The 17,946-nt window shown below is 46.4% G+C and overlaps 1 protein-coding gene across 1 annotated transcript in view; it reads right to left on the bottom strand.

Moving 5' to 3' along the window:
• Positions 1 to 3,322: 3,322 nt before the first annotated feature.
• LOC121576584 (metabotropic glutamate receptor 3-like) overlaps positions 3,323 to 17,946 on the bottom strand; it is a gene marked incomplete at its 3' end in the record, with an annotated part of 46,782 nt that continues 32,158 nt past the window's right edge. Inside the window, exons 2-6 of the mRNA XM_045206494.1 lie at positions 9,223 to 9,288; positions 6,209 to 6,783; positions 5,755 to 5,898; positions 4,555 to 4,824; positions 3,323 to 3,996 (exon numbers count right to left, since the gene is read on the bottom strand). Coding sequence (XP_045062429.1) covers positions 3,323 to 3,996; positions 4,555 to 4,824; positions 5,755 to 5,898; positions 6,209 to 6,529 — 1,409 coding nt within the window. The remainder of the gene's footprint in view (positions 3,997 to 4,554; positions 4,825 to 5,754; positions 5,899 to 6,208; positions 6,784 to 9,222; positions 9,289 to 17,946) is intronic.

The following is a 17,946-nucleotide window of genomic DNA, read 5'->3' as shown; positions in this document are numbered from 1 at the left end:
TTTATTGGGATGAGTCTTGTCCTGGAGGCAGACCTGAGTAATTTCTGCTAGATGTGCCAGCTGCAGTCAAAATTGGCTATATTGTAAAAACTCATGAAAACAAAAATGAGCTTTTTGGTCTTAATTTAAGGTTAGGTTAGGTATTACGGTTAGCAGTGTGGTTAAAGTTAAGGTTAGGGTTAGGATGAATGACTTTATGGCTGTGACAGCTAGTGACCACTCTGCAGAGCTCCCTCCAGTACATGAGTCCTCCCAATAAATGCTAATCTGCTGGAAGGGAGCGATGGAAGGGAGGAAAGGAACGATAGCAGCCAGGCAAGAAGCTTGTGAAGTGTTTATGAGTGGGAAGCACTGTTTCCAAGTGTGAAAAGGGGTGGGGGAGGGAGAGAGAAAGAAAGTGAAGGTTGTTCTCTGGCATGTAACCGTTACAGTAAGCTCTCAGCTCAATACGGCCCTGAAGGCACAACGCCTCTCCTCGCTCTGCTTACACACACACACACACGCACACACACACACACACACACACACACACACACACACACACACACACACACACACACACACACACACACACACACACACACACACACACACACACACTCATAAAAGAGCAGAGGAGAGGGAATATGACAACTATTTGAACAGGAGGTTGCATGTGTGTGTGTGTGTGTGTGTGTGTGTGTGTGTGTGTTGACTGATCTGTTTACTGCAGACGGGGGACGGTAGGTGGGAGTTGAATGATGGCTTTGAAAAGTGTGTGGGTGGGGGGTGTCTGCGATTTCATGACAGCAAAAAATAAAAATCTCAAGCTGTGGCTTTGTGCAAAGCTCTGAGTGTGTATTCGTGTGTGTGTGTGTGTGTGTGTTTAGCAGTGTTGGGGTTACAAAGTAACACTTTAGTGTAATAATATTACTTTTTGCAGTACTGAGTAATATAACTGCGTTACTGTTCCAATTTGTGTAATAATATTACAGTTACTGATCAAATAAATTATTACACTTTTACACTTATTATACTTATTTAGTTATTATTATTCCCTCTCTGTTGGCGCAATATTTAAAAACATTGACTTTTTCAGTGTGGAAGTACTCTCATTACTTTGATTTGGTAGGACAAAATGACAAGAATATAAATGTAAAATGTCAACTGTGCCCAGGCGTGAAACACCTCTCCACTGCTAGAAACAAGACTTCTCATCTCTTGAACCACCTGCAAAGGCAACACGCCATTACAAAACTTGTAGAGAAACACCCCCGAGACCTGACCACTGCTGCTGAAGATGACTGTAGGTGTAGGCCCACCTCATCCAAATAACCAAGGCTTGATTTTAATTGTTCAGGAGGACAGGCTGTAACCCAAGGAGAGCTGAACAAGCTTGTAGCTGGGTATATATATAGTAAAGGAAATGCTGCCCTTATCCACGGTAGAATCTGTCATTATTAGTCTACTTGTGTTGGTGTATAGACCTACGTAACATAACATTGACATTGTTTACATTGAGTGAGGACACGCAACGTTTTGGGGTGTAACGAAAAAGTAATATAACGAGTAGTGTAACAAATTATTCTTTCCATGGAGTAATAAGTCAAGTAATTTGTTATTGTTTGTAACCCCAACACTGGTGTTTAGCAGTTGGCATTGAGAGAAGCTCACATCTACAGGATTACTTCGACAATTGGCCATAGTGTCAGCTTAATTACCATAGCAACAGCATAGCTACAGAGAGGGCTCTGGTCTAGAAGAACATTGAGACTGCGCTAAATGATACACATCACATGCATGCACACTACAGCACACAAAATTATCATCATCACAGTCATCATCATTATCATCATCATCATCATCAAAAGCATCAGAAGCATCAGAAGCATCAGAATGTTCTGCCTCATCCTCCTCATCTTGATCATCACCAGTGTACCACATGTCTATCTATTCCTAACTGTAACTGTTGAAGTAAGAGTGGAGGGGGGGATGGATGAGGGAAGAAGGGTGAGATAGAGAAAGGATGGATGGAGGGAGGGAAGGAGGGTGAGATAGAGAAAGGATGGATGGAGGGAGGGAAGGAGGGTGAGAGCAAAGATTGGGAGGTAGGGTGAGAGAGGGAAGGAAAGGGGAGATCGACTTTGGGGATACTAGCAGATCAGAGCGACAGATCAGAGCGACTGCCCCATCTCTCTCACTTCCTCTCCAGCCCTCCCTACATTTTCAGACTTATTTTTCCCACCTCCACACCTCTCCTGCTCACTGGAGGCTGCGGCAGCCTCTCTCCTCTCTCTCCTCTCTCTCTCTCTCTCTCTCTCTCTCTCTCTCTCTCTCTCTCTCTCTCTCTCCCTCTTTCTCTCCCTCTCTCCCTGAGACAGCTGTGCTCGGAGCCCTTTTATTTGCAGCTTGAGAAATGAAGATGTGGAATTTCAAAGAGAATCCTCTTCTGCTGACGCATACTGTTCCACTCCACCAGCAACTCAGCTCTACCTCTCTGCCTCCCCCTCTATCTCCTATCCCTCCCTCCCCCCTCCCTCCCTCCCTCCCTCCCTCCCTCCCTCTATCTCTCCATCTCACTCCCTTTCACTACTGCTACCTTTCTCTCCACCTCTCCCCACTTCAGTCTGCCTGTCAGTCTCCCTATGCCCAAACCTCCCTCTCCCTTTCTCTATAAAGCTGTAGTGGCTGTGCTGTTTGTTGAGGTATTTTGATGTCCCCCATTGGTCATGGTTAGAAGTGGAATGAACACCTCAAATCCTGTCTGTCTGTCTGTCTGTCTGTCTGTCTGTCTGTATGTATGTATGTCTATCTTTCCTACAGCAGTGTATTTATACATATGTCTTTGTACTCCACCTGCCACTCAACCCAATCCTATTTTTCCCTTTTCCTTCTCTTCTGTCTTCAGAGACTCTCCTGCTATATAAGCCTATAACACACACACACACACACACACACTCACACACACACAAACACACTCACTATTTCATTATTACTGCTATAGGAGTCTCTATTAACTTCAGCTCTGTGCTGTTGTATCAATTACATACAGCTAATAGATGCCAATGGCAACTAGCAAGCATTACAGTACATGTTAATTAAGGTGAATTGTTCTTATACGTTTCATGTTGCTATGCTTGCCAAAGCAATTATTGCATATCTCGCTCCCCTTCTCTCTCTCATAATGAACTATCTTTCCTCCCCCTTCCATCTCTCTCCCTCCACTCAAAACAGACCCGACAGTAAAGTTAATGTTGAGCATTCCCCTTTGACATCTCTCTTTTCCCCTGCCTCCATCCCTCACTCTCCCCCTCTCCCATTCTGCCAGGTCTACACTACTGACCTGTGAAGCTGATGTTGAGGAGGTAGTCTACAGTACTGACCTGTGAAGCTGATGTTGAGGAGGTAGTCTCTGTAGAGCTTACGTCCATCCAGAGCCTTCATGCTGTCACAGAGCTTGGTGGTGTTGGAACACAATGTCCTCTGCATCTTATGGAGGGCGTGGGCCACGGCATATACTGCATTCACCACAAACATGATCTTGGACTCCGGCTCAAAGTTACTATCATCCACCAACACACCCTTCTCACAGGGAGGGAGAGAGAGAGACACAGTCCCCCCTGACCCTACTCCTCCTGCCCCAGCTCCTCCTCCACCCCCTCCGCCAAGCGAGCACTGGAACTTCTGCTCCCAGAATTCCCGGTACCAGGGGTTGCGGTGGTTGTTGATTGGATCCAGAGACAGGAAGTAGCGATTAAACGCCGGCACGGGATTGGCCGCCAGCTCCAGGGTGATGGCCCCGTCGGCTGTGGCCTCGTTGCCCTTGACAATGCTCTCCTGTGCCCCCCAGCCGTCGCTGGCCACCCAGATGAAGGTAGCGTTGAGTCGTGCAGCAGCAGAGAGGAGTTCCCGAGCATCATCGCTGCGCAGGAAGAGGACAGCCACGCGGGCGTTGGGCTTCTGGAGGAGCTGCCTGATCACTGCCTCATAGGACTTCTTAGCGTTAGAGCGGCCCACCTGGACATGAGAAGGAACATCCTTTAGTTATTTACACTGGAAACAGAGGGAGTAAACACAAGAGGTCTACTACAGATGTGGGATCTTCATTTGATCACCCTGTTGCAGGAGAACTATCCTCCACTGCAGGAAATGTTAAACCTGTAGTGTATTTGGGGTTTAAAAAGGCTTCTGAAGTTTGTAATTTCCACTTTGACATTTCTGACTTGATTTTCCGTTACGTAAAATGTATCAACCCCTACAAAATTGTCCATTCATTGTACTCCACATAATAATTTACATTTCCTGTTGCTGCAGGATTATTTTCCTGCTGTAGCGAACTCGCTCAAATTAAGATCTTACATCTGTACATAGAATAGCTGGCTAAAATACATAGTATCACGCTTTAGGGTTAACCCTAAATCCAACTCCTTCTCCTGTTGTTTCTGTCTGATCAACCCCTCATCTTCTCTATGCTTGCTCTTCTATATTCTAACCTAGGTCTGCTCCTATCTCCTTCACTGTCAATCTCCCTATATATCTCCTGATAACTTTATCTCCACTTCTATCTCTCCCTACCTTTTCAGAGGTAGCGATGCAGATGTTCCTCATACGTGCTTCCTGTTCAAAAGCCTCAATGCCTGTCTCTCCGTAATCTCCCTCTGATGCCACCGTGGACACGTAGGTCCAGTTGAACAGCCGCAGGATCTCTGCCATGGCCTTGGCCTGGTAGAAGTCAGGGGGCACCGTGCGGGCAAAGTAGTCATAGCGCGTCTTGTCGCTGAGCTTGGCGCTGGTGGAGGCATAGCTGATCTGAGGGATCTGAAAGAGGCGCAGCAGGTTGGCCACCTGAGAGAGAGTGGCAAACAGACATGAGAAACAGACATACACAGATGCAGATGCACACACACAGTTGTGAAAATTCACACATAATCAAAGGGGTCTAGGTTCCTTTTTGGGGGGGGGGTCATTTAGCAGACGCTCTTATCCAGAGCGACTTACAGGAGCAATTAGGGTTAAGTGCCTTGCTCAAGGGCACATCGACAGATTTTTCACCTAGTCGGCTCGGGGATTAGAACCAGCGACCTTTCGGTTACTGGCACAACGCTCTTAACCACTAAGCTACCTGCCGCCCCAGCTACCCTTAAGCTACCCTTTTTCTGGTCACGTTCTCCTGATTAGGATGTTACACACACACACACACCCACACCCACACACATGCACACACACACAGACTGCCCTGAGGGAACACAGGCCAAACAACAACAAAAACTGTCAGCCCGGAGAAAAAAAGGAGTAATTGTGTGTGATGAAAGACAAGCGATGGAGGGATAACAATGCCTATCAGAGAAAGGAGAGTGGGCTGAGGTCAGAATACACTGGGCTCTCCCCTCGGAGTGAGGGAGTGACATCTTTTACTTTTAATACAAAGAGAGAGATGGAGAGAGAGAGAGAGAGAGAGAGAGAGTAAGAGAGAGAGAGAGAGAGAGAGAGATAAAGAGAGAGAGAGAGAGAGAGAGAGAGAGAGAGAGAGAGAGAGAGAGAGAGAGAGAGAGAGACAAAAGAAAGAGAGACTGAGAAAAACAGAGACAGAGTTGGAGGGAGAGAGAGTTGGAGAGATGAGGGATTTGGGTCTGATAGAGTAGAGTGTTTTGTGCAGTCACAGAGGAGTAGAAGAGGAGGAGATTTTATGCTAAACTATGCAAATCACCTTACTCTGTCACAGTGCCATACCACTGGAGCTGTGTGAATGTATTTGTGTGTGTGTTTGTGTGTTACCTGTATAGACACGCTGCTATAGGATCCTCCTATAACTCCAGCAATGGCCAGGGGAATGTCTTCCTGTAGAGCGTAGGATCCATCAGGGCAAATAAACTCTGTATCGTCCACCTTGGTCAGAGATGCACGCACAAACTCCAGCGCCTGGGAAATACACACACACACACACACACACACACACACACACACACACACACACACACACACACACACACACACACACACACACACACACACACACTCAATAAACACTTATTGAAAGACTGTAAATGTAATATGGACAGTGTTTTCTATGAGCTACAATAAGGCTTACTTTTATATTTATTTCAAGGGCAAGCTTATTATGCCAATTGTATAATTTTTCTACGGCGAAAGCTTAAAAAGCAGGAAGAAATAAAAAGTGTGTGGGTGTGCTTATGTGTGTGTATGTGTGAGTGTGACAGTGCTCACCAACCTGTTCCAGTGCGTATGTATCTCTAGAACAAGTGTCCAGTATGTGAACTCCTAGACTAACTCCAGGCAGCAGAGTAGGATCAGAGTTGATCCTGTCTATAGCAAACAGCATGGCCTCCAACCTCTGGATCCCTCTGTCCTCGTTCACCCTCCCACACTCCTCTATCCCTCCCCCCTTCTCATGGACTGGGAACAGCCCCCCCAGGACCAGGTCTCCCTCGATCCGGATCTCTCGACGGGGGTGAGGGGGGTCCACCCCCAGAGACACTAGCACACACTGACACAACACAGCTAGGAGGACCGTAGGGATACGGGATAACATGGTGGAGAGGAGAGGAGAGGAGAGGAGAGGAGAGGAGAGGAGAGGAGAGGAGAGGAGTAACGTTATGGGTTTGGAGTGAGGGGTTAGAGGTTAAGAGTATGGGTCAGGGTTGAGCGTTCAAAGGTAAAGGGATCAAGGTGAGGTAGTTGTGAAGTGCGGTCGCAGTAGCTGCTGGTCTGTTTGTGGTCCATCTAATGGTCAAGGAGAGTTCAACTGGACCACACATGAAGGAGCACACGGTCTGGACATCAGACCTTCTAGAGGAGAGGAGAGAGAGAGGGGGGGGGCGGTTCAGAACAGCAAGAGATAAGGCTAAACAAATCATCTCTAAGCAGCTCTATGTATCTACTGTACAGGTGACAAACTCCATGTTTTATGCTGACAACAAATATGTTAGAGTTATGTTAGAGTTTTCGGAGAGTTTTGGGGTATTGTTAACAAGAGCTGACAGTAATGTCTACTTCACAGCCAGTCAGACCATGACTAAAAGGATAAGAGATGGTTTGGAGAATGCCTCTCTCTCTCTCTCTCTCTCTCTCTCTCTCTCTCTCTCTCTCTCTCTCTCTCTCTCTCTCTCTCTCTCTCTCTCTCTCTCTTCTCTCTCTCTCTCTCTCTCTCTCTCTCCCCCCTTATCTCTCCCTTTCTCTCATCCTCTTTCTGTCTACCCCCTCTCTCCCCAATCTCTCTCTACTGCAGCAAACTCTTCTCCCTGCGCAATACTGTGTGTGCCTGCGCGTGTGTGTGTGTTGGTGTATGTGTGTGTGTGTAGGTGTATGTGTGTAGGTGTGTAGGTGTGTAGGTGTGTGTGTGTAGGTGTGTGTGTAGGTGTATGTGCCTGTGGCTGTTTTAGGATAGGTCTGTTCAGATCATTTCGCTACACACGCAATAACATCTGCTAAACACGTGTATGTGAGAAATAACATTTGATTTGATTTGAGATGACAGGCTGATATAGAAGCCCAGGTTTCTGATGCCACTGCTCTGAAACTCTTCCTGAATCTGATCTCTGTTCCAACGTTTCCTCACTCGCCCATGCCTTACACTCTGACTGAGTGTGGGTTTGTGTGTGCTCCCACACCCCTGCCTCCACAGACGCAGACAAAGCATATTTGTTTGTGTGACTGTGTGTGTGTCTGTGTGAGTGCCCAAACTGATGCTATCTCCTCAACTCCTCAACTAAAGATCCCTCTCTGTCTCCCTAAGCCCAGACCATGCTTATCTACCCAGCAGAACTAATACCACTGTCTCTTCACAACCAACAAGCTAATTCTATTCCACTGAACACCCTCAGATAATGCCTTACAACACATCCGTTCCAACAACACAACAGAGAGAGAGAGAGAGAGAGAGAGAGAGAGAGATAGGGAGAGAGGTTCACTATGTACGATCTGAGTGCTGTCTTCTGTCCCATCAGGAGACAGTGTGTGTGGTGTGTATGTGTGTGTGTGCATGTGTGTTTGTCAGCATGTAGGAGGATTAAAGATTCTCTGAGATGCAGTCAGCTCTGAGCTCAGACATTGCAATAGGCTGTTGCTGTGTTTACACTCAACTCTTTAGTATGTTACTAACTCTGCTATCTTTAACACACACTACTATCAATGTACTCCTTCTGTAGTATACTGTAGGTAGTCCCACACAGTAGGTTCATTAATGTAGGTTGTCTCATCAATGGGGTTCTCCTGCAGCTAATTAGGAGTTTATCCCCCACTAGGGTCTGTGCTCTCTTCCAAGATGACATCACACCCCAAGGAAAAGTGTGTGTGCGTGTGTGGGTGAGTGTGATTCAAGAACAGTCAAAATCAACACGATTATTCTTGCAGGGGGGGAAAAGTGCCATGAGTTAACTTTACGATCAATCTACCAACCAACCCCCCCTGCCCCCACATAGACGATTTAACTCCTAGATAACTTCCCACTCTACAGAAGAGAAATCTCATCAAAATAACATGAACATACTGTCCTGAGAGGGAACTCACCACCCCTCTCTTCCTCTTTCTCTCCCTCCTCTCTCTCTCTCTCTCTCTCCCTCCTTCTCTCTCCCTCTCTCCCTTTATCTCTCTCTTTATGTCACAGCCCTGTACCACAACTCTGTAATTAACTTGGTTGGCCAGCGTTTTGATGAGCACCATGTTTTCTCCCCTGCTATTCCCTCTTTTGTCTCCTATATCACTCCTCTCCTATCTCCTCTCTTTTCCTTTCCTACTCTGCTGCCTCTTTCCTTTCTTCTCTCTCTTCTATCTCTTCTTTTCTGTCTGCTGTCCAGTCTGACTCTCAGTCCCTGGAGAGAAAGAACACAGAGAGAATAGCCCATTGTGGTCTTTCTCTTGTATGTGTGTGTTTTGGGTGCAGATAGCGTTGGAGACTAGCAGCCATTCCACCCAGGGCCTTTCTTTAACAGCATGCTGTAATCTAATTGGTAGCTCATACAATACATTTTCAACTGATGAGACAAATAATAATATCTTCAAACATTCTTATACTACACACACACATACACACATCACACACATACACACATCACACACATACACACATATACACACACACCACATTCTTACAATAGCCAGCTCTTGGTTAGCTTATGATGACATGTATCTGATAAATAATGTTGCACTGTGCTGTGTTCCATTGAGAATGTAGGTTATGGTGTTTGAATCCCGCACCATTCTCTCCTAAATAGTGCAGCATCTTACCTGACAAGAAGCATACAAGAGAAAGAGCTGCTGGGTCATTGTACATAGCTACATCACCAGAGAAACCTAGAGAGAGGGGGAGAAAGAGAATGGGTCAGCAAACAATGTTTAGGGCCACGCCCACGCCCACGCCCACATCATCGAGTTAGTCTAGGTTACATGGTTCAGAAGTTGGACCATGAGAAAAAGAGGGAAGAGAAAATGAATAAAGGTTAAAGACGGTGAGTAGCACATCTCTATCCTGATGTAGCCTGTTAGTGAGTGACCGAGAGACTAATCATGACACTGAACTTACAGCCCAAAAGTCAATCACCTTTTACATCATCTTTCACTCTCCTCCCCTTCCTCTATCTCTATGCTCTTTCTCTCGCTCCTATCTATCCCCTCTGTCCTTTCCTACTTAAGCTGTGACTATGTTACAAGCACAAGACAATAGATATTCCATTCTTGTCAAATGTGTGCTCCGCGTTGGGGACACCAAGAGACACAAGCACAACAAAAAAAGAGATTTAGTTTATTTTCAGTTTCACACCACACTTTCACAGAACCCCACAAAATGTGGACCCAGCTTTTCTCTCCCATCTCCCATATCTCTCCCCTCCCTCTCTAACAGGCAGGGTTGTCGTTGATGACACGTACACTGCAGAGAGAGGACATGCAGGGTTGATGGACCACAGTGTGTGTGTGTGTCTTTATATGTGTCTCTGTCTGTGCCAAAGCTTCACAATATGAGCGGATCTCTCAGTGTGAGAGAGCTACAGACCTCTCATTACAGGGTCTCACACTAGCAGAGCCTTTCTTTGTATCCCTAACTTTCTGTGTGTATCTGTCTATACTTTACTCTCTCTCTCTCTTTCTCTCTCCATCTCTCTATGAAGCAAATACACAAACAGTGCACACCATGCAGCATTTTCCACAGAAAACGTTAAGATGCCGTGCCTGCTTGTGTGCGTGCGTGCGCGTGCGTGTGTGTGTGCGTGGGTAAGCATGTGTGTAAGTTTGGTGTTCCATAAACAGTCCTCACACTCCTAACTATGTATTGGGTAAGATGGACAATTAATTCATTATTTACATAGTGTGTTTTAGGGAAGGAAGATTGTTGACCCGTACATAGGACAGGGAGGTACACCTAAACACACACCAGCACCCTACACACACCCCTAAGATGATTCAACACAAACACGTCACCCCTAGTCTAAAGACTCAAACAATTACCAGGAGTATAATATATATATATATACAGTACCAGTCAAAAGCTTGGACACACCTACTCATTCAAGGGTTTTTCTTTATTTTTACTATTTTCTACATTGTAGAATAATTGTGAAGACATCAAAACTATGAAATAAGACATATGGAATCATGTAGTAACCAAAAAACTGTTAAACATTTTTATTCTTCAAAATAGCCACCCTTTGCCTTGATGACAGCTTTGCAAACTCTTGGCATTCTCTGAACCAGCTTCACCTGGAATGCTTTTCCAACAGTCTTGAAGGAGTTCACACATATGCTGAGCACTTGTTGGCTGCTTTTCCTTCACTCTACAGTCCAACTCATCCCAAACCATCTCAATTGGGTTAAGGTTGGGGGATTGTGGAGGCCAGGTCATCTGATGCAGCACTCCATCCCTTACACACCCTGGAGGTGTGTTGGGTCATTGTCCTGTTGAAAGACAAATGATAGTCCCAGTAAGCGCAAACCAGATGGGATGGCGTATCGCTGCAAAATGCTGTGGTAGCCATGCTGGTTAAGTGTGCCTTGAATTCTAAATAAATCACTGACAGTGTCACCAGCAAAGCACCCCCACACCATCACACCTCCTCCTCCATGCGTCACGGTGGGAACCACACATGCAGAGATCATCCGTTCACCTACTCTGTGTCTCACAAAGACACGGCGGTTTGAACCAAAAATCTCACATTTGGACTCATAAGACCAAAAGACAGATTTCCACCGGTTTAATATCCATTGCTCGTGTTTCTTGGCCCAAGCAAGTCTCTTCTTCTTATTGGTGTCCTTTAGTAGTGGTTTCTTTGCAGCAATTCGACCATGAAGGTCTGATTCACGCAGTCTCCTCTGAACAGTTGATGTTGAGATGTGTCTGTTACTTGAACTCTGTGAAGCATTTATTTGGGCTGCAATTTCTGAGGCTGTTAACTCTAATGAACTTATCCCCTGCAGCAGAGGTGACTCTGGGTCTTCCTTTCCTGTGGTGGTCCTCATGAGAGCCAGTTTCATCATTGATGGTTTTTGCGACTGCACTTGAAGAAACTTTCAAAGTTCTTGACCTCTTCCGGGTTGACTGACCTTCATGTCTTAAAGTAATGATGGACTGTCGTTTCTCTTTGCTTATTTGAGCAATTCATGCCATAATATGGGCTTGGTCTTTTTCAAAATAGGGCTATCTTCTGTATACGACCCCTACCTTGTCACAACACAACTGATTGGCTCAAACGCATTAAGAAGGAAAGAAATTCCACAAATTAACTTTTAACAAGGCACACCTGTTAATTGAAATGCATTGCAAGTGACAACCTCATGAAGCTGGTTGAGAGAATGCCAAGAGTGTGTAAAGCTGTCATCAAGGCAAAGGGTGTCTACTTGAAGGATCTCCAATATAAAATATATTTAGATTTGTTTAAAACTTTTTTGGCTACTACATGATTCCATATGTGTTATGTCATAGTTTTGATGTCTTGACTATTATTCTACAATGTAGAAAATAGTAAAATAAAGAAAAACCCTGGAATGAGTAGGTGTGTCCAAACTTTTGACTGGTACGGTACATATACAGTTGAAGTTGGAAGTTTACATACACCTTAGCCAAATACATTTAAACTAAGTTTTTCACAATTCCTGACATTTAATCCTTGTAAAAATTCCCTGTTTTAGGTCAGTTAGGATCACCACTTTATTTTAAGAATGTGAAATGTCAGAATAATAGTAGAGAGAATTATTTATTTCAGCTTTTATTTCTTTCATCACATTCCCAGTGTGTCAGAAGTTTACATACACTCAATTAGTATTTGGTAGCATTGCCTTTAAATTGTTTAACTTGGATCAAACGTTTCGGTTAGCCTTCCACAAGCTTCCCACAATAAATTGGGTGAATTTTGGACCATTCCTCCTGACAGAGCTTGTGTAACTGAGTCAGGTTTGTAGGCCTCCTTGCTCGCACACGCTTTTTCAGTTCTGCCCTATGCTTCACGGTTGGGAAGGTGTTCTTCGGCTTGCAAGCTACCCCCTTTTTCCTCCAAACATAAAGATGGTAATTATGGGCAAACAGTTCTATTTTTGTTTCATCAGACCAGAGGACATTTCTCCAAAAAGTACGATCTTTGTCCCCATGTGCAGTTGCAAACCATAGACTGGCTTTTTTATGGCGGTTTTAGAGCAGTGGCTTCTTCCTTGCTGAGCGGCCTTTCAGGTTACGTCGATATAGGACTCGTTTTACTGTGGATATAGATACTATTGTACCTGTTTCCTCCAGCATCTTCACAAGGTCCTTTGCTGTTTTTCTGGGATTGATTTGCACTTTTCGCACCAAAGTACGTACATCTCTAGGAGACAGAACAAGTCCCCTTCCTGAGCGGGATGACGGCTGCGTGGTCCCATGGTGTTTATACTTGCGTACTATTGTTTGTACAGATGAACATGGTACCTTCAGGCGTTTGGAAATTGCTCTCAAGGATGAACCAGACTTGTGGAGGTCTACAATTTTTTTTCTGAAGTCTTGGCTGATTTCTTTTCATTTTCCCATGATGTCAAGCAAAGAGGCATTGAGTTTGAAGGTAGGTCTTGAAATACATCCACAGGTAACGAACCTACCAGGTACAACCCTAAATCTGTAAACATGGGTACCCTTATAGATATCATCCTGACTAACTTACCCTCTAAATACACCTCTGCTGTCTTCAACCAGGATCTCAGCGATCACTGCCTTATTGCCTGCGTCCGTAACGGGTCCGCGGTCAAACGACCACCCCTCATCACTGTCAAACGCTCCCTAAAACACTTTAGCGAGCAGGCCTTCCTAATTGACCTGGCCCAGGTATCCTGGATGGATATAGATCTCATTCCGTCAGTAGAGGATGCCTGGTTGTTCTTTAAAAGTAATTTCCTCTCAATCTTAAATAAACATGCCTCATTCAAAAAATACATAACAAAGAATAGATATAGCCCCTGGTTCTCCTCAGACTTGACTGCCCTTGACCAGCACAAAAACATCCTTTGGCGTACAGCATTAGCATCAAATAGCCCCCAATGTATGCAACTTTTCAGGGAAGTTAGGAACCAATATACACAAGCAGTCAGGAAAGCAAAGGCTAACTTTTTCAAACAGAAATTTGCATCCTGTAGCACTAACTCCAAAAAGTTTTGGGACACTGTAAAGTCCATGGAGAATAAGAGCACTTCCTCCCAGCTGCCCACTGCACTGAGGCTAGGAAACACTATCACCACCGATAAATCTACAATAATCGAGAATTTCAACAAGCATTTCGCTACGGCTGGCCATGCTTTCCACCTGGCTACCACTACCCCGGCCACCAACTCTACCCCCCCCGCATTTCCGTCACACAAATTCAGACAGCTGATGTTCTGAAAGAGCTGCAAAATCTGGACCCCTGCAAATCAGCTGGGCTAGACAATCTGGACCCTTTCTTTCTAAAACTAGCCGCCGAAATTGTCGCAACCCCTATTACTAGCCTGTTCAACCTCTCTTTCGTAACGTCTGAGATCCCCAGAGATTGAAAAGCTGCCGCGGTCATCCCCCTCTTCAAAGGGGGTGACACTCTAGATCCAAACTGTTACAGACCTATATCCATCCTGCCCTGCCTTTCGAAAGTATTTAAAAGCCAAGTTATCAAACAGATCACCGACCATTTCGAATCCCACCGTACCTTCTCCGCTATGCAATCCGGTTTCTGAGCTGGTCATGGGTGCACTTCAGCCACGCTCAAGGTCCTAAACGATATTATAACCGCGATCGATAATAGACAGTACTGTGCAGCCGTCTTCATCGATCTGGCCAAGGCTTTCGACTCTGTCAACCACCGCATTCTTATTGGCAGACTAAATAGCCTTGGTTTGTCAAATGACTGCCTCGCCTGGTTCACCAACTACTTCTCAGATAGAGTTCAATGTGTCAAATCGGAGGGCCTGTTGTCTGGACCTATGGCAGTCTCTATGGGGATGCCACAGGGTTCAATTCTTGGGCCGACTCTTTTCTCTGTGTATATCAATGATGTCGCTCTTGGTGCTGGTGACTCTCAGATCCACCTCTACGCAGACGACACCATTTTGTATAGATCTGGCCCTTCATTGGACACTGTGTTAACAAACCTCCAAATGAGCTTCAATGCCATACAACACTCCTTCAGTAGCCTCCAACTGCTCTTAAACACTAGTAAAAATAAATGCATGCTCTTCAATCAAACGCTGCTGGCACCAGCCCACCCGACTAGAATCACTACTCTCGACGGGTCTGACCTAGAGTATGTGGACAACTACAAATACCTAGGTGTCTGGTTAGACTGTAAGCTCCACTTCCAGACTCACATTAAGAATCTCCAATCCAAAGTTAAATCTAGAATCGGCTTCCTATTTCGCAACAAAGCCTCCTTCACTCATGCTGCCAAACATGCCCTCGTAAAACTGACTATCCTACCGATCCTTGACTTCGGCGATGTCATTTACAAAATAGCCTCCAACACTCTACTCAGCAAATTGGATGTAGTCTATCACAGTGCCATCCGTTTTGTCTCCAAAGCCCCATACACTACCCACCACTGTGACCTGTACACTCTTGTTGGCTGGTCCTCACTACATGTTCGTCGTCAAACCCACTGGCTCCAGGCCATCTATAAATCACTGCTAGGCAAATCCCCGCCTTATCTTAGCTCATTGGTCACCATAGCAGCACCCACCCGTAGTCTGCGCTCCAGCAGGTATATCTCACTGGTCATCCCCCAAAGCCAACACCTCCTTTGAGCGCCATTCCTTCCAGTTCTCTGCTGCCATATGTCACGATCGTCTGAAGGAGGAGACCAATGCGGCCAGCGTTGCGAGTGAACATGATGACTTTATTAACTTAAAGCAACCACGAAGAAAACAACAAATGACGATCCGTGAAGTTCTATACTGAATACTACTAACAGCAACAAAGAAACAATAACCCACAACACAAAGTGAACTCACACAGTATAAATATGGCTCCCAATCAGAGATAACGAGCCGACAGCTGACACTCCTCGTTACCTCCGATTGGGAGTCATCGACTAATCACCACTACAAACACAAAAATGAAACTCACCCAACCCCACACCACCAAATGAGATACACCCTGGCTCTAACACACAGTCCTAGAACCAGAGTGTGACAGTACCCCAAGGCGCGGACTGCGCCGCCACTAACTACAAGCAAACAGGGAGGGCTGGGTGGGCATTCCTCCTCGGCGGAGGCTCCGGCTCCGGGCTTCCTCCCCACTTCCTCTCCAACCCCCAAAGTACCCCTGGGCCTGTTATCCGCTGTCCGGGAACCGGACTGACGACACGCGCCCCCTGGCTTGGTGCGTGATCCTGGCTGAGCCGGCTCTGGCGGATCCCGCTGGACGGTTCTGGCGGATCCCGGCTGGACGGCTCTGACGGATCCTGGCTGGGCCGGCTCTGACGGATCCTGGCTGGACCGGCTCTGGCGGATCCCGGCTGGAAGGCTCTGGCGGATCCCGGCTGGACGGCTCTGGCGGATCCCGGCTGGACGGCTCTGACGGATCCCGGCTGGGCGGGCTCTGACGGATCCCGGCTGGGCGGCTCTGGCGGATCCTGGCTGGAAGGCTCTGGCGGATCCCGGCTGACGCCTCTGGCGGATCCCGGCTGGACGGCTCTGGCGGATCCTGGCTGGACGGCTCTGGCGGATCCTGGCTGCGCGCTCTGGCGGATCCTGGCTGGCCGCTCATGGCTGGCTGACGGATCTGGCTGCTCATGGCTGGCTGACGGATCTGGCTGCTCATGGATGGCTGACGGATCTGGCTGCTCATGGCTGGCTGACGGATCTGGCTGCTCATGCTGGCGGAAGGATCTGGCTGCTCATGGCTGGCGGAAGGCTCTGGCTGATCCTGTCTGGCGGAAGGCTCTGGCTGATCCTGTCTGGCGGAAGGCTCTGGCTGATCCTGTCTGGCGGACGGCTCTGGCTGGACAGGGCTGACGACGCACCCCGTAGGCTCGGTGCGTTGAGCAGGGACAGGCAGAACCGCACTGGGACACACACCCCCTGGCCCTACACGGGGATCAGAAACGGGCCGGACCGACTGGAAACACCCCCAGTACCTCTCGCCGTGCCTCCACACTTTCCATCCCCTTACCAGTAACCAGTGGCCCCCTTAAACTGGCGGCCATATCTGCCAACCTCCTGCACTCCTCCAACCCGTACACCTGCTGCCCCGATTCGTAAGCCCCCTAAAAATTTTCTGGGGGTCTCTCCTCTCCGTGAACGAGGCCTCCATCATTCTCGCCCAATTCTCGCTCCTCTGTTTCCAATTATCGCCCTTCAGCTCCTGGACACGCTGCTTGGTCTGGTCTTGGTGGGTTTTTCTGTCACGATCGTCTGAAGGAGGAGACCAATGCGCAGCGTTACGAAGTGAACATGATGACTTTATTAACTTAAAGCAACCACGAAGAAAACAACAAATGACGATCCGTGAAGTTCTATACTGAATACTACTAACAGCAACAAAGAAACAATAACCCACAACACAAAGTGAACTCACACAGTATAAATATGGCTCCCAATCAGAGATAACGAGCCGACAGCTGACACTCGTTACCTCCGATTGGGAGTCATACGACTAATCACCACTAAACACAAACAAAATGAAACTCACCCTAACCCCAACCAACACCAAATGAGATACACCCCTGGCTCTAACACACAGTCCTAGAACCAGAGTGTGACACAATGACTGGAACGAATTGCAAAAATCTCTGAAGCTGGAGACTCTTATCTCCCTCACTAACTTTAAGCATCAGTTGTCAGAGCACCTTACCGATCACTGCACCTGTACACAGCCCATCTGTAATTAGCCCACCCAACTACCTCATCCCTATATAGTTATTTATTTTGCTCTTTTGCACCCCAGTATCTCTATTTGCACATAATCTCTTGCACATCTAGCATTCCAGTGTTAATACTAATTGTAATTATTTTGCACTATAGCCTATTTATTGCCTTACCTCCATAACTTGCTACATTTGCACACACTGTATATATACAGTATATGTTTTTTTACCCCTTATGTAACTGTCTTGTTTTTATCGCACTGCTTTGCTTTATCTTGGCCAGGTCGCAGTTGTAAATGAGAACTTGTTCTCAACTGGCTTACCTGGTTAAATAAAGGTGAAATAAAAATAAATAAAATAAAAAGGTACACCTCCAATTGACTCAAATTATGTCAATTCGCCTATCAGAAGCTTCTAAAGCCATGACATAATTTTCTGGAATTTTACAAGCTGTTTAAAGGCACAGTCAACTTAGTGTATGTAAACTTCTGACCCACTGGAATTGTGATACAGTGAATTATAAGTGAAATAATCTGTCTGTAAACAATTTGTCACGAATTCTGCCGAGGCTGCTCCTCCTCCTTGTTCGGGCAGGCTTCGGCGTTCGTCGTCCCCGGAGTACTAGCTGCTACCGTTTGATGTTCTCTATGTTTGTTTGGTTTTGTCTTGT

The sequence above is a fragment of the Coregonus clupeaformis genome, chromosome 23, assembly GCF_020615455.1.
Source record: "Coregonus clupeaformis isolate EN_2021a chromosome 23, ASM2061545v1, whole genome shotgun sequence".
Taxonomy (NCBI): domain Eukaryota; kingdom Metazoa; phylum Chordata; class Actinopteri; order Salmoniformes; family Salmonidae; genus Coregonus; species Coregonus clupeaformis.
This window is presented reverse-complemented; position numbering and strand designations above follow the sequence as displayed.